At 41.8% G+C, this 26,822-nt stretch overlaps 1 protein-coding gene across 1 annotated transcript in view; it reads left to right on the forward strand.

Annotated features, from left to right (window-relative positions):
* KIF13B (kinesin family member 13B) overlaps positions 1–26,822 on the forward strand; it is a 712,974-nt gene that overhangs the window by 565,449 nt on the left and 120,703 nt on the right. Inside the window, exons 30-33 of the mRNA XM_085613040.1 lie at positions 1,545–1,669; positions 4,950–5,126; positions 10,516–10,608; positions 18,857–19,009. Coding sequence (XP_085469166.1) covers positions 1,545–1,669; positions 4,950–5,126; positions 10,516–10,608; positions 18,857–19,009 — 548 coding nt within the window. The remainder of the gene's footprint in view (positions 1–1,544; positions 1,670–4,949; positions 5,127–10,515; positions 10,609–18,856; positions 19,010–26,822) is intronic.

Below are 26,822 nucleotides of genomic sequence, written 5' to 3' on the forward strand. Positions count from 1 at the left end.
GCTTCGTCCCACTAATTACCATATTCTTACTCTTCACAGACATGATATTGAAATAAGCAGAAAACACATAGAAAACACATAGAAAAACCATCAGCCCAATGTGACATTCACATGACCTCAAAACTTTGAAAAGTTACAATCGGCACTTTACTAATGCAGGTTGCAGGTCTTTAGGCCACTTCTAGAGGTCCCTCGCCTCAGACACAAGTTCGTCCTGTAGCAGCTGCAGTATCTTAGGCCGTTACTAAAGCTCCCCCACTGCCTCTGGCTCTCAGTATATCAGAGATTGGGAATGGAGCAGATGTTGTTAAATGACTTTTCTTTTTGTTTTTAGCATATCATGGAGCGGGAGTGGCTTCACACACACAACACTCTCTCACACTTACTTTCTAGGTCTTAAATAGCTCAGTGTTGGGTTGTAGGTGATAGTCCTCATGCCTCTGAATGCACCTCATGTATGTGCTAAAGAAGTCACCCTAATATTGACGGGTACTATCAGCCACTTCAATGAACGAAACACTACTTCTGTTTAGTATTCAGTATAACTCATTAGTTGTTTGTTGCCATAACAGGATCAGGAGGGTCTGACTTGAAATTGTAGAGAAATAAGATTGAGTTGTTGGAAAGCGAGAGAGACTACTTGGAGAACTAGTTCCTGAAGCCCTTCAACAAACCTGGTGGGAATAGTAATGGGACAAAGTAACCTTCCACGATTGACAGTTCCTCCAAGTAAGGACAAACCATGAAAAACTTGAAAGCCTACAGCTGAACAGGGTTAAGCCAGAACCCACTTTCTGTCTGTGCCTATTTGTATTGCACTTTTTAAAGTATTTGACATCATATCTCCCAGGCACCTAAAGCAGTCTGCAGCAAGACCTAAAACACCCCCTGTATTACCATACAGAGGCTTCTAAACCAAAATGTATGCTTTCAATAGGTCATTGCTACATATTTGTTTTCAAGCATTTTGGTGATTTATGAGGTGGATTTGGAATGTTCAGTTTGCCTTGAATCCATCCTAGGATTTAGAAATAAAGGTTTTTCAGACAAAGCACTTTCAAATTAATGACTTCAACCCTCTGATATTCCAGAGATTTCTGTCCTGTCAGGATAGAGCAAGTGGTGGATGCAACTAATGAGATGATTACAGATCGCACAATTGATGCAATAGACCCAGTTAGTGAGTACGGGTGACAAGGTGACTAACACTTGTCAACAGCATGATGGCAAAAGCTGACTTTAACTGATATGAAGGATGAGGGGGCTTTGAGGGGTTGAAAGGGTTTTAAGGATTTTATCATATCGATGTGTTGTGAGGTGCAACCCATAGTTTGTGAAGCTGTAGGGTCCTGTTTCGCCCTCAGTGTCGTCCTTGTATGCCCTTTCAAAGAAGGATCTGATCTGCATTAATAATGACAAGTACAGCGGAAGTGTCAGTCTTGTGGCCGACTACATTACATTGATAAAGAAGATTCTTTTTGTTCTGGTGCCAACCAGAGCATTATTCATTTATTGAAACTTAAATACTTTCTCCTTTGTACTAGCGGATGATTTTAGCTCCCAGGATGCCCTTGATGAGCCAGAAGCTGGTGGATGGGACGCCACTCTCACTGCTGAAGACGAGGAGGAGTTCTATGAACTGCAGATAGCTAAACACCATGAGAGTGAGGTTAGTGTGTCTCACTGTGATAACACCTAGAGGACAGGCATTCAGTAGCATTGGTGAAGGTTGTGGACCTTTGGTTAAGGTGAAATACAGCGGCTACAAAACCTTGGCATGCTTCATCGGGTTAATGTGGTGTGACTTCTTTAGGTAATAGTCCATTTAAAGTGGTAAATAAATAGTTTCCAGAGTTCTTTTATTGAAACAGTTTGTATTAGAAACAAAGGCAGCAGCAGAGACAATTACATTGACAATTTAGGCAAGCAAGTACAAAAGATTACAAATCGATCTCAGCGTTCATCAAGCCAGCTGGAGTCCAGGGTATCAAAATCCAACAATTGCCATTCAATCCGCATGGAGAGCACTTACATGTCGCCGGGTCAGGAGACTGCATACATATTTGCCTATTCCTGATTGCCCACCGCGTGTGCAATCAAATCACTTGCTCGCCCCTCTCTCCACAGGAGCCTTTCCCTCCTTAGTTCTATCGTCTGAGAGACACATATCTCCCCCCTATACTTATTCCAGTTCCCCCACTTGTAGTCCCATTTACGCGGGCAACCCCTCCCTTTAAACACTGTTTTTTTGGCCATCATAGCGTGATCCATGTCCTTTGCCCAATCTGTCATCAACGGTATAGTGTCCACTCCCCACTTCTGGGCAATGTTCCGTTTAGCTATACACCACCCCATTGTGGCCCATGACTGTTCGGCCTGCGTGAGGTCTGTTGCTTCCCAGATATTGAGGAGACATAATGTGGGCGTCGGGTGGATAGTCTTGTCACACGTCCTAGTCAGTTGTCTGGTAACGTCAGTCCAGTATCATTGTATGTGAGGGCAGCCCCATAGGATATGCAGGAATGTTCCCGTCTGATTACAGAGTTGGAGGCAGAGTGCGTCAGGTCGCCTACCAAGCCTATGGAGCAGTGTGGCATCAAAATACACTCAGTGAAGAATTTTAAGCTGCACCAGGCGAAGACGCATCGGGATAGCCACTTCTCGGGGTGAGGACAACGCCTCTCGCCAGTCCTCATCGGCCACTTCTCTCAATTCGGCCTCCCAGGACGCCCTCAATTTCAACATCTGGTCGACCCGGTTGTTGATCAATTTCTTGTATGTGAAAGATATAGCCTTGCGGTTCATAGGGTCCAACAAAAGCCTATCCTCTAGGGGAGAGGAGTCCGGAAGGGGTGTATCCGTAGGGAGGGCGTAGTCAATAGCATGGCTGATCTGTAGGTAGCGAAACCTTTTAGACGGTGCTAGTTGGTACTTAGTCTGGAGATCCGAAAACGATGCCTTCTTGCCCTTAACACACAGATCGCCCACTGTGGAAATTCCTATCATCTCCCACTTATCAAACCCCGCGTAAGCACTAAGTCTCCCTAGAATGTCCGGTTCCCACAGGGGGGTAGCCTTCGAAAGACGTCCCCGCCAGCCCATCTGTCTCTGTGCCCCATGCCACACCTCCACCGTACGCGCTGTCGGGCCGGTCAGGAATAATTTCCTATGGTTTGTATACAAAGCTCTATTATAGCCCCCTTTCCCCAACAACCAGTGGTCAGTGCGAAAGCTGGGATCATCATGTCTCCCGAACACCCATTGGTTAATGGCCGTCAGCTGTGAAGCCTGGTAGTAAAGGCGCAGATCCGGCAGATCTATAACTCCATCATACCAACCCATCGTTAGCTTGGCCATGGCTATCCGAGACTGTCTATTGTCCCACAATAAGTCCCCTATTGCGGCATCAATCTGCGAAAAATAGGAACTGGGGACCGGGATGGGAGTGTTATGTAGCGCATAAAGAAAACACGGCAAAGCAAGCATCTTGAATAAAGACGCACGACCAAACAGCGTAAGAGGGAGAGTTTTCAAATATGTGACGTCCGAGCGAAACCGCTGCAACAGCCCCTGCAGATTCCGTTCAAAAAACAATGTGGCATTGATAGTGATAAAAATCAGTGAGTAAAGAAAACCCTGGGAAGCCACCGGGATAGTATATCCTCGAGGACTGCGGGGCGGCTCACCCCAAAGGTGAATACATCTGAGATTTAGACCAGTTTATTTGATACCCAGAGTGTGCCCCAAAGATGTGAAAGATATGAAGTACTCGGTGTAATGAGCGTGCTGGTGAGGCGAGGTAGAGCAAAATATCATCTGCATATAGTGATATGCAATCTTCGTGATCATTCGTCCATCGCATGCCTCTAATACCTGGGTCTCCCCTTATCCAAACCGCCAACGGCTCTAGAACCATGGCGAAAAGGAGTGGCGACAGTGGGCATCCCTGTCTAGTGCCACGACACAGGGGGAATGAGGTGGAGTGGGGATTATTCACTGAGACATGAGCCCTGGGTTGTGAAAATACAATTTAACCCATCCCTTAAATTTGGGTTGAGAACAGCAAACGTGTACTCCCATGCTATGGTGTCAAACGCCATCTGAGCGTCTAGTGCCAGTAGTATGGCCTCCTCCTCTAGGGTGCATACACGGCCAATGACACCATGCACCCTTCGAAGATTGCTCGTAGTATTCCGTCCTGGCATGAATCCAGATTGATCCGGATGGTCAAGTTCGTTAGATAAGGGAGCAGACGATTCGCCAGTAGCTTGGCCACAATTTTGGCCTCTGTTAGTTTCCAAAGTTCTTGAGTGCCCTCTGTCATATTGGAATCAACATTCCTCATTCCAAGTAGTTCTCATTACTCACTGAGCACCAACTGGACTAGAGTCTGATTGTTGTAAACAGTGGTTGTTCCTGATGTCATTTCGCCAACATCATAGAAATAGTAAAAGTGAACATACATGCTCTTTCACCCGGATGAAATTTCAGGAAGTGATATAGCTTGATCTTCGTCTGCAAAGATGGATCTTTGTATTTATCGTTTTTCAGCCACAGTGTGTAATGGAACCCTGACAATGATTGATAATGGGCACAGCCTTTTACTAAAGCTAGTACATTCTAAGGTTCTGTTACTATTAAATGTGAGAACGAATGTAAGCAAAAGCATATGGGTAACGATCCTTCCCCAACATTTACCGTAACATGATTCACCTTGGGTTTGTGAAGCCTACAAAGTTGTAGCATAAATAACTAAGCATAGAGGTAGAGTTGAAACAAAGTACTGATTTTCTGTTCCAAAGTCAAAGAAATGCTCAATGCGGGTGCCTCTTGTGGGGAAAGTAAAGATCAAGTTGAGTGCAAAAGAGGCACACATCTGAGGTGGTAAGGGTTTGATGTATCGGTCAGTAACAGCAAATCCTTTAACCATATATTGTTTTTCTTTGCAGGTTAAAGCAGAAGCTTCTTGGGACTGTACAGTTCACAATTGTGTTCAGCTTAGCAAAGGAACAGCAGCAGATGAAAGAGTTTTTTTGATTGTGCGTGTGACCGTGCAGCTCAGTCATCCAGCAGAAATGCATTTAGTACTCCGCAAGCGCATTTGTGTCAGTGTCTATGGCAGGCAGGTATGTACAGACTTAAACCCCTAAACATCAACCGTGTTTCAGTCATACTACTTTATTTGCATATTTCTCACTCCCCTATGCTCCTTCCCACTAAATAGATACTTTGTTGTGTTTGTGTTCTTGTTGTTCAGTTGGAAGAATATATATTTGTTTAGCTAGACAGCGGCATGCATGCCACTGCATTGTTGCTTCTGGTTGGAGTGAGAGCTACTTTGATATGCCTGGATTCTTCCCTGTGTGTAATCGTTTCTACAGTGCTCATCACTCCTGAGCACTAGATCGGTGTATGGAGGGGAGGTTGTCTGCCAGCCTGACATCGTGCCATCTATTCTAGATTTGCTATCAGTAGCTATCATAGTGGGCACCGCAGGAGCTATCTTTTCATCATGAAGACTGTAAACCCCTGAGGCCTCTCACTTAACTGACTTGCAGTTTGTGTATTATTTTCAATAGTCTTGTTAAAGTAAATGCCTACTAACTGCTGCAAGGGTTTTCAGAGTGTAGGAAGTATTGTGCTAGATGGGATCTCTCACTAAGTAATTATGCAATGTGAAGACCTCCACAATCATGCCAAATGCAGTAGCTTTCCTGTTGCCAGAGCTTAGAGAGTGCCAATTTATTCTGTGTACTGCAACATGGTAATACGAGGAATATTTAGGCTTTTGGAAGTAGGGGAGACTATATTGTATTTGAGTAAAGCGGCTATAGCATTAGGTGGAAAGGAGCTGATTGTCATTAAAATATTTGTCATTAAAATATTTGACATCTCTACTTTATTGATGCAAAGCCCTTGGTCAAATGGGATGTAAAAGTGCAATTCTGATGGATACTTTTAACTCTTAAGATTCCATACATTTTGGATTCACCAGTTTCCAGACTGTAACTTGAACTTTTCATAGCAGTAACTTCTGCGCACCAGCTTGTGGCACCGCTGGGCTCTGTGGTGACTTTTTGCTCTCCTCTGGAAGTGATGGTGCAAAGCTGGGTATAGGTGCCACCCCGTTGCGTCAGTTCCTTTGTCTTTGCTGTCAAGTTCACTGGTTTTTGCAGATACCAAATTTACAGTTTAGGCATTCTGCTACGAAAATGTCCCCTCCAAAAACCAGAGGCTTTAAGCCATGAAGTGACGGCGGTAAACAGAATCCTGTCACAGATCCACCCAATCCCTGCTTTTGGTGTCTAGAGTTTGAACATGACTCAAAGTCATGCAGCAAATGCTCCCAAATGCACCCACAGGTTGCCAGGGAGTGTGAGGCAAAGCTGTACATTGCCAAACACAAAGCAAGGTAGGTCACACTCCACTCTCATTGCAAGTTGGGGCGTGCTTCCGTTCCAGGTCTCAGAATCTCTGCAGGTCCCTTTTTGTCCAGTAAGTGGAAGTTGAACAAGAAATCGAGGTGCAAGTCGCACAACAAGCGCAGATTTCCAAACGGGGCTAGTCCACGTCTCGCTACCATTGCTCCAGTGATAAGTCGCACAGACGGTACTCCAAGGACCCAACTCTCCTTCGGTTTTCTGACTCCAATCCTGTTCCAAGTGTGGTCATGTCATGAACTCCCTAGGCTATTATTGACCACACAGCAAGTAGAGCCCTTTATCGGAAGACTACAGATCTACAATGGACCTCATTTGGTCTGACACCATTGGGCCTCCGCCTCACTCTCTACCTATGCCAGCCCTTGTCTCCATTCCTACGCCATGGACATCATTGGTTTTGATTGCCCTGTGTCTAGCCCTGAACCCCACAATGCCTGCACCAGATCAGACTTCGATGCTTAATATCGCTCCAGAGAAGTTGTCGGCCCAAGAAAGGCCTATGTCTCGCTGTACAATTACCAATGCAAAGCCTCGAGCTTTGAATAACCCACAGCCTCTCTCTTCACACCCGAACTGTCACAGATTGGAAGCCTTGTTCAAATCAGTTTCCTATTCCATTCAGTGGTTTCAAATGTTCTGCTCGAAGATGATAATGAAGAGGTAGACAATTTCTTCCCTTATTGCACTGATGCTGGCCAATGCGTAGATCTACCAAATGCTGGTTTCTTAGATACCTCAAGTGAGACAAAGTTGCCCCCCCTCTCAGCAGAGCCCTCAGAGATCTAGATGACTGGACTAGAAAGCACTTACAGACATGAAAGAAGAGACCATCAGAGCATGGTTCCATTGTGCACAGCTCTGGATCCTATATAGATAATTTTAGCCAAGAAGAACATTACTGGCAAAGCAGGAGACTGACACCAATAGATGCACAGGAAGATGCAACTAAAAGGGCATCTTTACAGATACATTCAGGTCTTGTCCATGGTCGAAAAGCAAATCTATGAAGGAAGAGGACGCCCTAAAAAGTGTGAGAAACTATGCCAACCACGGAAACATCGCAAGAAACATTATGATCGAAGAGGAAAAAGAGAATGCCTAATGCTGCAAGACCCTGCATTGGTGTTGTCATGCTGTGGCATAGGGGGCAGCGAACTACAATAAAAATATGACCAGGTAGAAATGCGATCTATTTACTTGTCTCTGGTGAAAGTTATTATTTGATTATATGGTGACACTTTTTTCAATGTAAATAATAAAAAAATCAAAAAGTGACACTCGGGAGTACTAGACATACTTTAAGCTTTGGGGTGCACAGTCATTATTAAAGAAAATCACAACACCCTAAAGGGAGAAGACCTTTTTAGATTCATCACTGAACACTAAGTTAGCACTAACTTTTCTGACACCAAAGAGGGTATTAGTACTGCCCGAACAAGCTCTGCTTTACCAGACATGTCTAAAAGTAAGAACAATAAGGAAACTACTAGGTATATTGGTAAAATGGCAGTGTTCATTCTGTTGATTGCCAATGCAGACTGACAACACCAATTCTAAATTGGTTAAATAGTCTGCGATCACAAGTGCAAGGAGAATAGGAGAATTCAGTACTTGTAATGAGTGGAGCAGAGAGAGAATTGAATTGGTGAAACAGAAACAATATATTGTAGGGCAGGCATTTCAAAGTGCCACCCCCACAACAGATACAAAACAATTGGTTTGGTGGTTCCCCTTTCCATTCTAAAGATCAAGGACCATTGGATAGAGAAAGGGGTAACCAAACCACATAAAGCACTGAAGATATTTACAGCTTTGAAAGCTTTTCAAAGTCAAATCAAATATGTGTTGCAAATATTACAGGACAAAACCACAGCAATGTTTCCTTTGGAAAGAAAAACGAACTTGGAAAGCGGGACAATGTCCTATCCACTCAACACAACAGTGCCTGCAAACCTTGTACCAGGAGAGGCAAACATTTGAGTTGATTTTCTGAACCAGGAAATAGAGACATCCCACGATTGGAAGCTAAATATAAACATAGGAGATGCAATTTTGAGAACGTGGCCCAGATCATACACAAATTAATACACTGCAAGAGAAAGCACATTATGCAAAAGCTAAACCTTTCAGACATTACCATCAACAAAGGGAAATCAACTTTTGATAGTATGGGTCAAGACATTTGCTTGTGTATCTCCATCAATCCCACAAATACAAAAGGTAATAAAGTCAAGACATTCAAAATTATGATAGAATTAATAGTGCCCAGCAAAACAGAGAAACATGTTTTTTTACATCTGGTGTATTAGGCACAAAACAATATAAAACTCATACCTGCAGAGAAACACATATTAACGAAACAGGGGGAAAGATCTTTCAAAAATACCCACAGTCTGCAACTAGCAGCTTTGCCTCTGAAATCATAGAATTCCAACATTTAAATATGCCTTCATGGACTTCATTAACAAAGCTAGAAAGCCATCTGTAAGGAACTACTATGTGACTAAGCAGTGTAGATATCCAAATTTGTGTTCCAAAATCAGTTGTCTGAATAATGCATTTAACGGGACAGTGCTTGTCAGGTACGGGAGATACTTAAATTGATTTTATTCTTAACTACACTTGCATCTTTCAGTAATTACACCGTACACAAGGAGAAGAAATCAGTTAAACATTTTCTTGATACCAGTTGTTAGAAGAATTTTAAAACCGACAAAAACACCACCTACTTTCAAAGCATCGCAGTGGAACATAAATTTGGTTATCTCTGGTTTGATGAAACCACCTTTAGAACCAGCGCATAAGATAACATTAACTATTAATCAAACCTACTCTAGGTAGTTTTTTTAATTCTCATATCCGAAAGAAGAGTTGGTGAACTCTAAGCATTATTGGTAGAAGAATCCTACCTGACAATACATAAAGATAAGGTGGTTATGAGGACACATCCAAGATTAATCCCCATCGTAGTCCCTCCTAGTCATATAAATGAGGTTATTACTCGGTCATATTTTCAAAAACCTCAAACATCAGCTGAAAAACAAAAATTACTTGCTCTAGACATCAGGAGAGCAATTATGTAGTATATTCAGAATGCTAGGCAAATTAAAGATAACAGGCCAATTTTATGCCACATGTGGTCCACAAATTGTACGAGCAGTCGTAACCAAAAGGACAATCGCTAGTTGGATAGTTCAGGCTATGCAAATAGCTTACTTTATGGCAAATAAGATGTTGGAGGTTCATCTAAACCAAGGGGACATTGCTCCAGGAATAAGGGAAACAACTTATCTTTCATTGGTAACATTTCCATTAAGAATCTTTGTATGCAGCAGCAAAATGGACATCAATATTTACCTTTACAAATTAGTATTATGCGAAAGGGAAGCCATTGTAGGTCAGACTATAATAACATTGTATGTACATTGGGGTTTGGCGGGAGGGATTCATGTCTGTATTAAAGTGTTCCTGTTTGACATATTGTGGAAAACAAAACTGTGAAATAAGGATCAAGAGTGCAGTGACCAGTATTTTCTGTGCCAAGTTTGATTTGTACTTTTATCAAAATCTTTCAATAACAAGTTTTATATATTTTTTAAAACCTATGTACCAACTTCCTACAAACTCACCACTACTGTGCAAAATTTGAATATAGGTTAATACTGCAAAAGAAACATCTACTTATCTGTAACTGCAGTTTTCTGCAGCTTGAAACGTCTCTAGCGTCACGTGACCCTCCTGTCTCCCCGAGGTAGGAGAGTTAGTGCAAAAAAAGTATATTGTACAAAACAATTCTAATATGGAGGTCACTTATTGTGGCATTGTGAGCTTATTGATTATATCATAGTTCTGACTCCACTCTGGTCAACTCCCAAAGTAAAAAAATAATAATAATCTACTTAATTACACTTCCAGACCCAACCACTAGATGTCAATCTACTGCATAGTCTGTGAAATAGTTTCACTGCAAAACTCTTGTTCGAGGTAAATATCTGGGTTCTCTTTGTGAAACCGATTACGCTTTATAAAGATTTTTTATTATTAAATTGTTTTTTTTCTTGTTTTCTTTTAGGGATTTGCTCAAAGTTTCTTAAAAAGAATGTCCCATCGAAGTACTATTCCAGGCTGTGGTGTTACTGTTGAAATTGTCTCCAATATTCCTGAGGTAAAAACGAAAATGCAACAATGTCAGCCACACTCAATAGGAAGGAATGTGATGGTTAGATGTGGAAATATCCACGACCATAGCAAAGTAAACAAGCATTGGCATAGCCAATAGGTCTCTACTTTCAGACCTAATAAGTGTTTAGCCATGCAACAGTTGATGTTGTTGCACCAAGGATATTGTGCTGCTAAATACTTCTAAGGTCCCAAAAGCGAGACTTATTGGCTATGCCAATGCTTGTTTTATTTCCTACCTTCTGCTTTGTAGTATCCATTTCTTATGCATGTGCTGCATAAATTGTTGCTTTTGGAGAGGGTTCATTGTTCTGAATATTTTTTTGAAGTTGATGGGCTGCCATGGTCAATTAAAATGAGTTTTAGAATCCTTGACTGCTCCCATGGTGGTAGTTTAGCATTAAAGTACCCTTCTTGTTAGGCTCCAGGCCAGGTAATTGATTTGATGTAGTCCACAACCTTCTGACTGAACGCCCTCTCCCCGAAAAAAACAATGTCAAATGGACCCCGAGGATTGACTGTGCCAGTTTCTTGAGGGCTCCAATAAGCACCTCTGGCTTCTCTGAATCGGGAACATTTAAAGAATGGCGGGCGTTGGGGCTGTGTGTGTGTGGGAGGGGGGGGAGAACACCCTAATGTGTAAGGATCTTAAAAAGGGGAAAACAGGCAGAGGTAAAGAGGGAGAGCGACAGCACCACAGCGAAAGGCAGTGACAGTGATAGTGAGATACGACAGAGAAAGGGCGATAGAGAGAAGGGGGAGAGGGCAAGAGAGAGAAGGGGGGAGAGGGCGAGAGAGAGAAGAGGGAGAGGGCGAAGAGAGCCAGGCAGAGAGATACAGACAGACAGATGAACAGGGACCGACAGATTTTTCCTGGGAGCATTTAAAAAGGGTGGGGAGGGCAGGCAACTCTGTCGCTGCAAAAACCACTCCTGCTCCCGCACTTCGTTCTCAAGACCAGACTGGGTTCAGCCCTGCAATTAAAGGATTGAAGCAGTGCCAACGTGTCCAGGCACACACCGGCGTGGCGTTAGAAGAGCTGGTGCATGTTTCACAAGCCTTTCCGTTTCTACAGCCAAACACTCACTGTCTGCTTAGCTGGATTCACTTAATACAGCATTTTTTGTTTTAGGAAGGAGCAAAAGGGCATCCCGTTCATATAATATGCATCATTTCTTGTTAATAAGCCCAAGTGCTCCAAAATGTACAGGCCAGTAACTATGCCAAGAAAAAATAAATGAAATGTGCCCCAGATCACACAGCTGCTGGTTTATAAACAAGCGCGTGCGCCTCGCGCTGAAAGTTAAACGTGTGACAGCAACTGTTTTCAAGCACACTTGTGCTTGTGGCACCATCCGCCTTGCGGAGCGAGCAATAGCCAATTAGCATGCGCGCCGCTGCTCATTCCCGCAAGGTGGATGCCGCCACAAGCACGAGTATGTGCTTCAAAAAAGAGCAGAGCGACGGCTAAAGGTCCTCCTATGCAGTGCATGCTCTCTGCATAGGCGAGACCTAAAAAAAAAATGTGTGGAAGGTCTTACCCAGTGCCCCATTCCTATTACCCTATGTCCCCTTCCTCCTTCAGTCAAAGGCATTTTATTGTATATATAGACCTACTTAACCCCCACAGTCATCTCTTCCAGTGCCTTTAGCATTTATGCCATCTACCCAGGCTTAATTTTACAAAAGCAAATCATGAAATTTTAAAAAAACTGCTCTCGTTTTGTATACTCTGTTTTCTTACCTCATTAATCTTACCCATTACACATGTAAAGAAGCACTGTTCATGGAAATTAAGCCCTGCTATGTTCCAAAGAAATGGGTGAAAAGGGGTGACTTCTCCAAGTGATCTATTTTCTGCATTCTTGGTAAGAAAATCTGAGTCTCTTACCTGATAGACAGCATTTATCGTTAGTGAGCTATTTTTCCAAGATAACATGGTAAATTAAGAATGATAGAAATTGGTTATTCATTTGATCTTAGTGTTTACCTCTCTACGGAGATCTTGAAAGACAATGTGACAAACACTGGAGTGCTTTGTCATAGAGCATGCGTGATCACTTCCCAGGAAATGCATGTTCTGTGGATCTATGTTAATACTGGTTACCAGTTCTCTGAATGGTTCTACATTCAAAGCCTTAAGTGGTATATTGCGGTAGCATGGCTTTCTATCTAAAATGTTTGTCTTATTGGCAACCTTGAATTACAATTCTGAAACAGTTATCTTGGCTGACAGGATTTGAAACAATTCTGTAGGAATGCTGACTGAAAGGCAGAACAAACAGGCTGAAACCCAGCTTCTAAAGACCTAGTAGACTCATGATGCAGAAGAGCAGGAGAACACTACATAGGGAAACCGTCATGAAGGGATGAGAATTGATATTAGATAAACAGATTGCGCATTCAATAGAATGTCATATTAGTTGAAATCTGGTATATTTGAATCAACTTGATTAAATTGTATTCAGAGGTTGGTTTTGTCCTCGATAATCTAAACCAAATGGCTTCATGGTAAATCTTTAGCATTGCGGTGAAGAGTATGAAGTAAATTTAGAATGACTGCTATGGGAGATTTAGACAATCATCCCAACATTCGTCAGCTTCCTTCAGGGTTTTTGTTGAAGTGTGCTGGAGCTTGCAATGCCCAATTGTCTTTAACAGCTGTGTATAAGTTTGGATTGTACCACACCTGAACTTATTTGTCTTTTTGTTTTTTTATAGATGTATCTGTTGGACTGTGCTACTTTCCTTGGGATAGGTTGTTCTTGGTTTTTGTTAATGGAATCGGGCCTATATTATTCTGGGTCATGCAGTATTTGTGTTTTTTATCAGTCACTGTGGCCTTTTGTGCCACAGAGAAAAGCGTTCTTTACCAGGTCGGTGGTACAGATGATTTTGTTGTGTCAATAGAGTTTGACCTAGGTGTGCCAATGCCTAGCTCCCTGGACCATTGGGTTTGACACCTGATCTACTTTGGTGCATTGGAGTTTCCTCAAAGCCATTTAATCAGAGGAGGTTGGGGGCTTCAGCAGATAGTCTTCCCTTTGTTCTCTGTGCTGGGTGCCACTGGCAAGCCAGAGCAGTTTTTCTGTGTAATTTAGCTTTTTCAGATTCAGATAGTTCAGTCTGGCACCTGTTTGGGCACCCTTTAAATTTTGTATGAGAGGCATTTTGGAAAGCTAGAGTACAATTACATTGCACGACAAGCAAGTGAGGAACACTGAGGCTGTACCAATAGTCTCATCTGTAAATTAATTATATTATGGATAGCTCTTTCTCCACCACCATGCAGGACCATGATAGTTACAGCACAAATAGGAAGATTACAAATTTAGTTGCTTTGCTTGTTTTTACTAATCTTCATTTTTCCTGTCACTGTAATGGTGAATTCATGTTTGTTTCATGTCTGACGACACTCTTTCACTGCTTTAGTGTATGTTCTCATTGATAACATTGGTGCTATTTTGGAGGAATACTGGGCCACGCAAAAATGCAAGAACACACATTTAAACCTTGAAAAACATGTTATTGCTGGCCCAAAATACAAGTGAAAAAGTAAGCTCGCCTCCGCTCTGGAAGGTGGTGCTATAAACCATTACCTTGCCTATAGGTACAAAAGGGGAAGGTTAGGAGTGAGTCCGAGATGACTCCCAGACTCGTTATTCTTATTGGTCTGTGGGCAAGCCGCAGGTGCTGTGGATCAAGAACAAAGCATCACCTCCGTCTAAGCTGCACCTAAGTTCTTAATCGCTGTCTGAGTCCCACTGAGGAAATATTTTACCTCATCCCATGGAATAATTGGTTGGGCATTTGGTGATGCCAGCCTTACTGCACAGTTCTCATCTTGGTGGGATCTGGATCCAGATATCATTCTCATAATCTGATTTTGCAGTTGGTTGAACTACCTGTACCGCTCGGTTTGTGTAAATGTAAAGTATCAATTCGGGTTGGCAGTCCGAGATTTGGCATGCCAATGAACTGCCTCCATTTTTTATTTGTTGGCTATGATCATAAATTAATGATCTGACTTACTCAAGTGCAGTCCCAGAAATTCTCATTAATAAATTTAATGAGATTGTCACAATTTACATAGAGATTGATCACTCATGAAAACAGTAAAGATTGATAGTGTGTGCTACATATTGCTGAATTTACCTCTCGTTCCAGGCTTTGTCCTAGGAAATGGAAGGGTTGAGATCAGGTAGTCCGGCATCTTTGGAGCGATGATAAAATCCTCCAAAGAGAAATAGACTAATCCTGTTTGAAGGCTTGTGGGCATGAAGCACATAATGCTATTGCCAGCATTTTGGTGACTTCACTGTTGCATGATGTTGGCTATGGTTCCATTTGCACCTTGGAGGTTTTGATGATTTCAATTGTGAACACACCATATATAACTGTGAAAGAGTCAAAATCCAGAGTTCCCTGTTACACCTGTAACCAGAGTTCTTTTGCCACAGTTTGCGGTTTGTAGAATTCGGAGGTGGGGCTTTACCCTGAGAAACACTGTGTTTTGTTGCGGTTAATCTGTCTTATCATTGTTCAGCTTGCTGCAGACAAGAAAATCTTAAGTACAGTCTGAGCTTGTAAATGCCTAATAGTGGATGTAAGATGAGCTGATTTACAAATATTTTGAAATTCTGAACATTATATCAAGCTTGTGTATTACATTTCCTAGTGGCTCCATGGAAATGTTAAAGTTGGCTGAGCACACTGGTACCCGACTATGTGCTTGGGTGTCAATTGAGTGTAAGAGCTCCTAAGGACGGTGGAACGCAGCCACATGCACTCCACACATGCTTGCTTGTGGCAATTCCATCCCCAATCCACCAGGCAATTCCATCTCCAATCCACCAAAGGTTCAAAAGGGCCCTCTGCCTTCTCCATGTACTACAATCTCGATATAGTTCTTGCCACCGCTAGAATCATTATCTGGTTGACATTTCCGTAGGCATAAAGGTTGTCAACATTTTCAGAGTATTTTTGATTCAATAAACGTTCTTTGGCAATGTTAAATTCAGCAGTGCCCATTTCTTCATTATTCTTTTACGTTAGTGTAGAGGTTTTGGCACTTGCTAATGGGATCCCATATTTTGTAGAGCTTTGTTTTGAATGTCTGTAGCAGATAATAGAGGTTCACAGACAAAAACACCAACTTTTGGTGTACCACAGTCCTCTGTGAGTCCACTCTATCACTACAGACAACATTCTCCTTAAACTGAAATATACTCCAATAAAATACATACTCCGGGCACACACACACATTGACCACAAGCTGCCATACTAATAGTTGCATATTTGTAACTGGCAATTTGCTGTAAGACAATTTACATTATGCCATACGCTGAATCAAGTCAGCTTGAAAAGAGGTGCCCCAGTGATATTCTGATTATGGGAAAGAAAGTTCTAAATTGCAATTGGAGTGACATATTGCCATCTATAAAAGTGTTCTTCATTGCTTTCATGTGGTTTCAAACACAAACTCATGTATAAAGATAACTGACATTGAAAAAGAAGCTTAAACCTTCATACTCCGGTCCCAAAAATGTATTTCCTAGATATGTTTAGTAACAACTTGATCACATTACGTACCTTAACCAAATAAAACACTATTTCTGATCGAGACTTCTAGCTCCAGATTCCCCACTTTTTTAATATTCCTCAGGCATCAGACTGGATCCAAAAACCTTTCAGCAGTACCCCCTGCATGTCGGGTGGTGGTAGCTTGCAGCTCCACACTGACACCAGTCTGCTCCATATATGATGTGCTGAGCTAATATAAGCACTGTTTCTGCATGCTGATATCAGTTCCTTTCTTTCCTCACCACCAGATGCAGATCCGGAGCTACCTAATCTCTCAGAGACCCTGACCTCGATCAAAAAATTGTTTCACAGTGTGGAAGGTACACGTCACCTCCCATAACTACAGGTTTTAAGCCTGTAAGGACTGTTGCAAACAAATGTCTGTAACAGATCCTCACCAAATGTGTCCATAGTGCCTGGGGTCCAGCCACTCTCTAAGGCCTGCAGCGTCTGCGCGTTGATGACCTGGAAGACTATACAAGACTACAAGGTGAAACTCTACATCTCCAAGCACTAGAAGACTCTGTAAAAGATTATTCCAAGTCGAAAATCTGGTCCAGTTCGAGATTCAGACGTCGACTGAGTTGTTCCATGTTGGTCTTCTTCTCAATCCAAATTTTTGGGTAAGTGAAAGAAAAAACACTAGAAATCTTAGCAGGACTTAGCTTCTTCCTGCCACTCAAACTCCTCAGAGAAGTTGCGAGGTGTGGCTCTAAACATCTCGAGATCGCTCCTAAAGTTGTTCGAGTTCGGTGCAGACCCTGCAACTTTGCTCTAGCACCACCTGAGTTTACGCAGTCGTCTGACACTCCTAAGGAGATGGAAGAGTTGAGTGAGGCCATGTTCCGACTCTTTGTATCTTTACCAACTCCTTCTGGCATGTCTGCGGGCCCCAAGGAGCCAAGAGGGTCTCAACCTGGGTTAACACCGGCGGGTTCGCCCACAGCACCATTTGGAGCCTCCTAACAGGCCGCCTCCCACTCCACTTTCTACTCCACCTACAGTGCCATGTCCACGCCAGTTACTAGTGTATCAACACTGATGCCAACTCAGTTGATGCTAGAAAAGGAGGCCCCAACTGTCCTCTCGTACATTGAGTCTGCAACTGTTTGACATTGATTCAATCAAGTCACCTGGCTGCTGTTAAGGCTTCTATTTCTCTGCTTGCTCTGCCTCCACAGCAACAGGAGCACACCCTTAATTCCCTATTTGGCGCAGGTTTGGGCTAATGGCCACCCTTATCAAGAGAAGAATTGGTAAGACTACCTGCAGAAGCTAATGGCCTTGATAACTATCTTGAGTCTTGTCTCCTCTCAACACCTGGCCCTGCCACTGAGGAGAGTGCTTCCTACGCCATGATTATGCATAGGGTATCCAAAGTCCTTGACCTCTAGCTCCCCATCCCCGCTGGTCAGCAGCCAAACTGCACGATGCTATCACCCTAGCTTGGGTGACCATGCATTTGTATCTCGGCACCCCTCACCTGAAAGCTTTGTGGTGCAGGCATCTACAAGCAAGACTAATCCCAACACATTTCTGACTACTCCCTCCGATATGAAGATGAAACGGGTGACGATTATCAGGAAGAGGGTTTTTTTTTATCCATCAGCCTGGTGGTCAGATCAGTGAATGTCAACTGTATGCTGGGGCGCTATTCTCGTGCCGTTTTGCTGGGTGGCTCAAGTCCTCTCTGGTGTCCCCTGAGCATCTGTCCTTCGACCAGACTACCCCTCTAGGAGTATCTGCTGTCGCAGCATCATGGCAGAGTTCCACACTCTGGCCTTTGGAACCTCCACCTTCATGATTGGAGATTGAGCAGTGAAAGCTGAACACCTGTGACTTCCTCCTGAGGTGGTTGGTGTCATCTTGGCAGCCAGGCATCCCTCGACAAAAACTGTACGAGTCTGTCATTGGGACAGATTTGTTCCTTCCCTCTCACTTTGTCATGCCACAGTGCCATTAACTTTGTCCTTACCTTTCTGTTGGGCACTCCTTTCAAGCCACTTCACAGCTGCCCCTTTATTCTTCTCACCCTCAAGACAGTGTTTTACGTCGCCATTATATCAGCATGGTATGTGAGTGAGCTTCAAGCTCTGTGTCAACTCGCTGTACACCACCTTCTTCCCAGACAAGCTGGTGTTGCAGACATGGGCATTGTTCTTTTCTGAAGTTGTTTATCTGCAGATTCGTCGCTGACCCTTCCTCCCCGTTCTGTGATTGGCATCTACCTCTCAATAAGATCACAAGTGTAGGGATCTGCACACAGGTAACCACAATTTGATTTGGGGGCTCTGCATAAGGGGGTGCAGACACTCTGGAAAGCAACTGACGTTCGCATGCGGGAGTGACGCCTAAATAGGCTCTGCACATAATATCCGGAGCGGCATCAGTGCACACCTGTGGCACTACCTACCTGAGCGCAGAGCTGCTGCTGAAATGTTTCTGCATCCAGTCTGACACCTGGGGAATATTTAAAAGGTGAGGAATATACGGCTGGTTAGAGCCTCTACCAGAAAGAGTGTTACCAAAGGTTAGTAACTTTTGTTGGAGAACACTTGCTTTCCAGCTCATCTCAAAATAGGCTTTTAAAGGTTCTATTATAAACTCGCTTGGTGACATGATGTTCCTTAACTTCTGTTCCCTATTTTCAGGATGCTCAGAGTGCGGAGGACAGGGAAGCACTTGCTAGAATGGCAGCAAATGCGGATAATGCAGGATCTGCTGACGCCGAGGAGTATATTGAGAAATATCTGCGCAGCGTGCTAGCAGTGGAGAACATTCTCACATTGGATCGCTTACGTCAGGTGTGTTAACGCAGTCTAAGAATGCATTGCAAAGTCTGCCGTACCTTTCTTCGCCACAATTATACATAATGTAAACTATTACAGTGTGGGAGTAACTCTTGTTTACATTGCAATCTGCACGAAGCACTTGCCCTTTGCCTCAGACATAGTGTAAGGGGACACAAACACTGAAGACAAATTATGTAAACCTCAATTGTGAATAATAATTGCCAGTTGTTCAACTAACCAATGAACAGGGTAGGAAAACCTATGTCCCACCAACAGGGTGGATCACTAAGTAGATCTGAAATGGATAAGAACAAAATCGTTTTTTCCCCTCACTCTCTAAATGTGAACTTTGCTACCTCCCTTCATTTAGGCCAATTTGCATTAATCCATTATTCATTTGGCAAATAGCTTCAGCACAGCCATGCTAACTTTGTGCTGCAGCACAGTCCTTACTAATTTAGTGCCGCAGCACAGTCCATTGAAATGTATGTACCCACCATTCCAGGATAGATGAGGAAACGGGGATCATGAAAGGGAATATACTTTCCTGTAAGTATGGCAGAGCCGTGGGTATGGGAAGCTGTTCTCCAAAAGATAGTTTCACGTTTTGTAGAGAATGCTTGGTTACATTTTTTAGCTCTCTTTGAGAAATCAAGTAAAGTGTTCTTTGCTTCTCATCAGGTGTGTACCTCCAAATAGGCTAGGTACTTTATGGAGGTGTGGTGATTAGTGATGATGAGTAGCTTGGTGGATTATGCATATATATTCATATATATTCTTGACTGCAGTTGCCAGTCGGTTAGAATGTTTGATATGCTTTTTAGTTCTTTGTACCAGAAATTAGTTACCACCATGTACAAAGCTAACTTCAGGCGCGCGATAGGGACGACTTTGGCAGATTGGCTACCAAGGAAGTGCATCTCTGTAGGTTTAAATAACAGTTGCTACATGGGATGCGGACACAGCAGACAGCCTTATAAATCTCTGCACTATTCTGACCATGGCCAAGAACCGTAAACAGAGTGCTAAACTTATTTTCTGGATGAATGAGCGAGACCCTTGATGGCCCGAATCAGAGTGCTGAAACCTGTTGACATTGAATTAATGAGAAGGGTATGAGAGCGTCTCCCCTCAGTTCACATTTGTAAACTTGTTGTACGTAGGCAGTACTGAGTTGCTATCCCTCACCCAATGTTAGTTTATAGGCTAATAGTTAACACTAGTATAGTGTAAATACTTTGAGTACCCACTGGGTACAGAGGAAGTAAGCCACGTAGACAGTTTAAATCATCTACGTTTCATATTACTCTTTCTGATTTATTACACAACATAGTCATCCTTCCTCGTAATATCACTGCACTGGTTATCCAGGACCACTAGGTGGGGGCCCAGTGATAAAGCAAGACTTTTTTTGTGTTTGAGGGCCATGCATCCTTAAAGAAGCTTCAGTCATGTGGCCTCTCACAAATACACTACTCTCCTTTGCAGCATTTGCAAATTAAGGGATGTGTGAACCAGACAGAGTAGCACATTCTTTTGGTATTAAAGTTTGCTTGGGAAGGTATGTTATATCTCTAAAAATCACTCTCTCTTCCACTAAAGTTAAAAGTTCTGATCTAGGGGTTGACAGAATCTGTAAATTTAACAACCTGGTGAAAACCCTGAGAATAGATAATTTAGTCTTGTAGTTTAAATCAAGTTGTTTTAGGTGAACCTAGCCAGAAGCATGGGCATGATGCAACTCAGTTGATGAAGAATTCAAGCAAGATGGTGGCTCATACAAAGAGTGTTGTTTCCAGGGGTACTGCCCGCTGAATTCTTTCTTTATAATTTACGTTTCCTGAGTGAGAACAGGAATTCATTTTTGTTTGGATAGAGTGTCAGGACATGCCATCCATGTGTTTAGATATGTTAAAAAAGAGTTTAGCTTACAGGTGCCAGAAAGACATTCACCTCTACCATAGAACTTAGGTGTATCACGTCATTAGCAGTATGGTTTGTAGCATATGCTGCAATATATTAGAGGCTGCAGAAGAACATCACAAGTCGTTGTTCTTCAGCAGAGTTTCAGTTTTGAGGTGATTCCTCCCCAGAAGCTCACTATGCAGCAAGACACAGACTACCTCGGATTTCATTTTTTAAACCATCTGCTTCAGAAGTGTTCCCATTACCTTCATGCATTGAAGGGAAGTTTAGATGCCAGACGACTGGAAAAACGATGACCTCCAAAAGGCTTTGAGCAGAATTTATAGAACATCAGTCGCTGAAATAGAAGAGGTCGTATGAGAAAGATTCATTTTGGAGTAGGGGTGAGGTAGGAGGGTAGGGAAAACATTCCACTTAAATTTTGCTTCTCTTGCAATAGCACGTTTCTGTGGCCGGACCAGCATTGCGTCTGTTGCCTCTGTCTACAACGAATGCGCCTGTTAGTTGTGCAGCACTTCCCTTTGCAAGAAAAATATTTAGCACTAAATGGTAAAAAAACGGGCACGCTACGTAGTTATGCAGCACTAGGACTTTGATTCCCCATTCAGTGTGGTCACTGAGGAAGTTGAAGGATTTCAGTTAGACGATGTGGGAGGAGCCCTCCAGTACCCCTGTAACCCTCTTGGAGAGAATCACAATTCTGGTGTCCCCTGAGGACTTCGACGGTGGAGATGAAGTATCGTTAGTCCAACGAAAGCTGCATCCAGGACAAGAACCACATTCAAGATTCTAGGCCCCGACACTGAGGACCCTTTGCAACACCCTCTACAAAGTGAAGACTTTTCTGACCCTTACTCCCCCTGGCACTCTGGATCAACCTTGAAAGGAGTCTGACCTCCATGGGAAGGAAGAGAGCCACGAAGGTGCCATGTCTTGACCAAATTACCTCCGCTAAAGAAGCATGAACAGCTGGAAGCACCCACAGTGATCAACAGTTCGATGTTGGAAGGCCTCCCCAGTGCCCTAGGAAGATCTCGATCGACCTCCAGCACAGAAGCAAGCTTCAATGCTGAGTAAGCCTTTGTCCCCCAGCACAAGAGCCACAACAGGAACGCTTGTAAGCCCACAGCATGCTACTAAGCAGAGGGCAGTTTCCAGTGACCCTAAAATAGGCTGTATTATCACACTCTTCAATCAACACAGCCACTTCACAAGACGGCCAGGCTCTCATTTGAGAAGGTTACTTTAAAGGTGATTAGAGCCTCCACTATCCCAAAAAGTACAGCTGACACCATTCTCTCACTTCACCACCACAAATGTCCGCAACAAACTCTGTCCATTCAGTTTCAGATGTCAAAGCCTCAGTAGATCACTACCTCCATACCAGGATCTAGGGACAACAGCGCAACAAAGCCATGCTGTTATCTTGTGATCATACTTGGCATTCACAGTAAACCCACTCAAACTAGTTTTCTAAATTTTCAATTCATTACAGCTCAAAACCCCGAAATCAACAGTAGTAGATAAGTAAACCATTTTTTTCTTTTCTCTCCTTGTACTTGGTTGTTTGGTGTATTTTGTTCCAATTTATTTTTTAAATAATTATTTGAAGAATTGGTCCTTCACTAGCCATATTTATATCCGCCTTTGTGGCTGCTACTGCTTCACTGTCTTCACACCCAAGAACTACATCTCAAATCTCAACATTCCTCTCCTCTACAAGTTCAAGCAGCAAGGTCTTAAAATGTTTATGATATTTCCCTTCATTTGTAATTCCTGGGCACTGTCAATGTATTCAATTTCCATTCCAATCTTTACCAGCTGATTGCACTATCTGTGATGTATTGCTCTCAAAGGAAATGACCTGCATACAGTACTGTGCCCATAACAAATACTACAAGTTATTGCAGCAAAAATTCCAGCTTGCGTAACCATACACCCTGAAACTAAGAAATGCAAGTTTTTAGGTGGTATTTATTGCCACACAAGTTTTTGTATGATGAATTTGTACCTTTCAGTTGGTAAATACTGGCATTTATTTTTGTGGGAAAATGCAAGGAAATATAGAATTTTTTAATGTGAGTTCTGCTAGACCACCAACCTCAACAGTGTACAGTCACTTTCCATGAAAAACATACTTGGTATTCGTTCAACAAACCTCTCTTTTTCACATTTCTTGGCTTCTAGCTCTAGGAAAATGAAACTGTTGGAAAATGATTTCTTAAATACATATTTTATGTCATACCTCCTGTCATGCCATTCAACCACATGGGTGAATCCTTGAATCCATTTGTGGCTTTAACTTTCAACCTTTTTAGGAGTGTTGCACTTCTTTGCCCTCTGTTGAATCTGTGTTTTCTTCTAAAGATATGTCCTTGAGAACTTACCAAAATCTGAGGCCTACCAGGAATATATGGATTCTGTTCTTCTGATCTTTCCACAGGAAGCTCCATGTTCCTCGCTTTCTTACCAAACAACTCCTTTGAGATGTATTTCCTGTTGAGAGGTTACTGGATACATCAAGGGTTTTCTTCGGTTTGAATTTTGAAACTTCATCTTCAATTCAGCATCTCTTCTTGAGATTTTTGTTCTCAGAGTGCATTTCCTTTCTCTTGAACCATTGAAGCACATTTGGCATCACTCTTCATTTGTTCTGTATTATGGTTATATTTTTTCCAATATTTTTCATACGTGCCATAAGAGCAATGATCCATGTTATGTATCTTGTTCGTGCCCCACTGGTCTTCTTCACTTAAAACCTTCATTTATCTGGTATCGCTTTTTACTCAGTTGATTCTACGCCCTAGCATCAATGCTTTTCAACCTGTTTATAAGTGTTCTGTGTAGAACAACATCAAAACCTTTTAGAAGTCCTAAAAGATCACTACATCTCTGCCTTTATTTCCCTTGTCTATAATCCAACCATCTCAGTAAAATGTTTGGCTAATTTGCTCTTAGAAAATCATGCTGTTGTAGTTTATCCATTGTTTGCAAGCTACTGGTCTATTTTGTCCTATGTAAGTGATTCTATCAAATTCCTTTTCCGTCTCATGATAACAGCATGACTGGCCTGCAGTTGTTAGCATTCTATGGGCTTGTGCCCTATGATTAGATCTGTCAACCACCAGTCTTAGTGTGTTTTCCATTTCTGGTGAACAATTTATTCCAGTTAGTAATTAGGTTTTGAGATTTATTTAAGCTTCTTAAATTTTTTGGGGTGTATACCATCCACTCCTATTATCTTATCCGTTTTAAATATATGGTTCTCCAGGAAGACAATTTATTTCGTAAATAAGTATCAGCTTCTTCTCCATGTACAGCTCAACATGGAGGAAGAATTATCCTCATTTGTTTCTTGATGTCTCATGTCTCTCCATCTCTGCCTTTATTTTCCTTGTTTCCAAGCCAACAAACTCAATAAAATGTCTGGCTAATTTCCTCTTAGAAATCATGCGCTGTTGTTTGTGTTATCCACTGTTAGCAAGCTACTGGTCTATTTTGTCCTATATAAGCAATTCTATCAAATTTGTTTTCTGTTTCATATAATAACAGCATGACTGGCCTGCAATTGTTAGCATTCTATGGATATGTGCCCTAGGACTTGATCTGTCAGCCACCAGTCCTTAGTGTGTTTCCCATTTCTGGTGAACAGTTAAATTACATTTGGTAGATAGGTTTTCAGATTTATTTAAGCTCCCTAAACCTTTTGGGATGTATACTATCCACTCCTATTATCTTATCCTTTTTAAATCTGACTCTCCAGGAAGGACTTTGTAAATACGCATCAGCTTCTCCTCCATGTGCAGCTCAACGTGGAGGAAGAATTATCCTCATTGGTTTCTTGATGTTATGTCTTGCAGTATTTTATAGCGTCCATTTAGGAAGATGAGAAGTTGGGAATTCCAGTATTTGTGTTTATTTTAATCCACTAACAGCAAACAATGTGTAACAGCAGATGCCAAATTTGTCAGATGGTGCACTATGGTGCCTTTCAGAAAAGGAAAAAAAAACCAAGATTAACATTTTTTCTTCTTTTCCTATAGGCGATTAGTCCTCTAGGAAGGCTCCATAGGTGCCTCTACACTTTGGAACAAAGAAAACCCTGCCTTCCCCAACTCAAGAAGAACAATCAGATAGGCAGATGCAGAGCCTACAGTATACCAAAGATGTCAAGCCCTTATTCATACATTTTAACTGGAACAATGCATCATAGGGTATCTGCTCCTCCTAAAATGATCACCTCAACCCCAACCAACAAGTGCCGTCATGGTGTACGTTCATGGAAGACATTGAAAAGGAAATGTATCTCTCTTGCAGGGCCTGAGTTTAGACAATTGGAGCGAATCCCTCAAGAAGAACAGGTTCTTCTGGATTAGAATGTGTGGCCATTCGTTACAGAGGAAAACAAACTATGAAACCCGTTCCATATTTTGTACAATCCGGTGCTGTCATGCCAGGATGAAATCTGATGCCAGTTTTGGCACTTTAATATTAACTTTTGACTGATTTAATTATATAATTTGAAACCTAGGGAAATATGTTCTGGGCACTGATTTGAAGCTTTACTCTTATCTGCTGTTCATGACATATTATGCTCTTGCAGTACCACTATCTTTGAAGAAATTATTTTCTCTTATCGGTATGGGATAAATCTTCTTTTATCAGTATGTGATAAATCAAAATGATAAAGTTAAACAATAAGATTTATTTGCCACTGATTTTAACGCAAACACTGTGCAGTAACTTATTCATTGTTATGATTATAGAGTGGATAGTGATTTTCTTTATTTAAACCATCACATTTTTTAATATTTTTCACCTTGCTGGATAATTTACCAGCATTGAAATAATCTAATTAAATTAGTTTTACAGTTTCCTTTGATTGGAGACTTTTAATAATTGTGCTTGATTATCTTAAAAAGATGTTGCGCAATTGAGATATAATTTTCTGTTCAAAGAAAATAAAAGTGGATTTTGAATCTAATCCTAGTAATCAAAATTGTGACTATCGTTCTTTGTACCGAATCAGTATTTTGAAAAGTTGATGTACCATAAAATTGTAATTAGAATTGAAGTATACAGTTGATGAATGTGATTGATTTTCACCTTCTTGTCTCAGAAGTTCTTCGAGAGTCATATGTTGTAGCTTGATTTAAGCATGTTTTTATCTTTCAGAATATAGCTCTAGAGCTTATTCTGGATATCATCCAAAAGCCTAAAAACTGGAATTCTCTCAAGTGTTTTACTCTTTTTCAAATGCATATTTATTATTAAAGGACAGTTATATTTAACTTGCCTGAGCAGTTTACATGCTCTCAGACTTTATCTTCTTGAAATGTAAATCTCTTAAAATATGTTGTGCTATATATGTTCAGGTAGATTAAAAGGTATTAAAGTACCCAATCTGCTTTGCAAGTGTTTGATCTTAAGCATTGCCATCCCAGTGGGAACTCTGTGACCCCACTTGCCTGTAACTTAAAAGTGGTTACAAGTTGGAACCTAACCGTGCTTAGTAGTCTCCTTTTCACCACATTGACAATGACATGGGGAGTCCTCTTAGAAATGTCTACTAGTAATGCAGATCTAATAATTCAGTTAAAGAAATATGTGAATTTGTTCATTAAATGTTAGTTGTCCATAATAAATGTATAAAATACACTTGTTTCAGAACAGCTAGGAAATTGTAAAATATTATTTCCAAGCACTATACTATACCCATGTTACCAGTAGCAAAGTGAACATGCTAAATTAGGGTAGGTGACAATCTCCTTTAAAACTAGAACATTTGTAATAATCTTTGTAAAGCAATTTATCTATTTTGAGGTGTTTCCTGAAATCAGTTCCTATACTAGAGCTAAGAAAGATGGCACTCTTGAGCGATCCAAATGCAAAAACACTA

The sequence above is a fragment of the Triturus cristatus genome, chromosome 6 (genome assembly GCF_964204655.1).
Source record: "Triturus cristatus chromosome 6, aTriCri1.1, whole genome shotgun sequence".
NCBI lineage: Eukaryota > Metazoa > Chordata > Amphibia > Caudata > Salamandridae > Triturus > Triturus cristatus.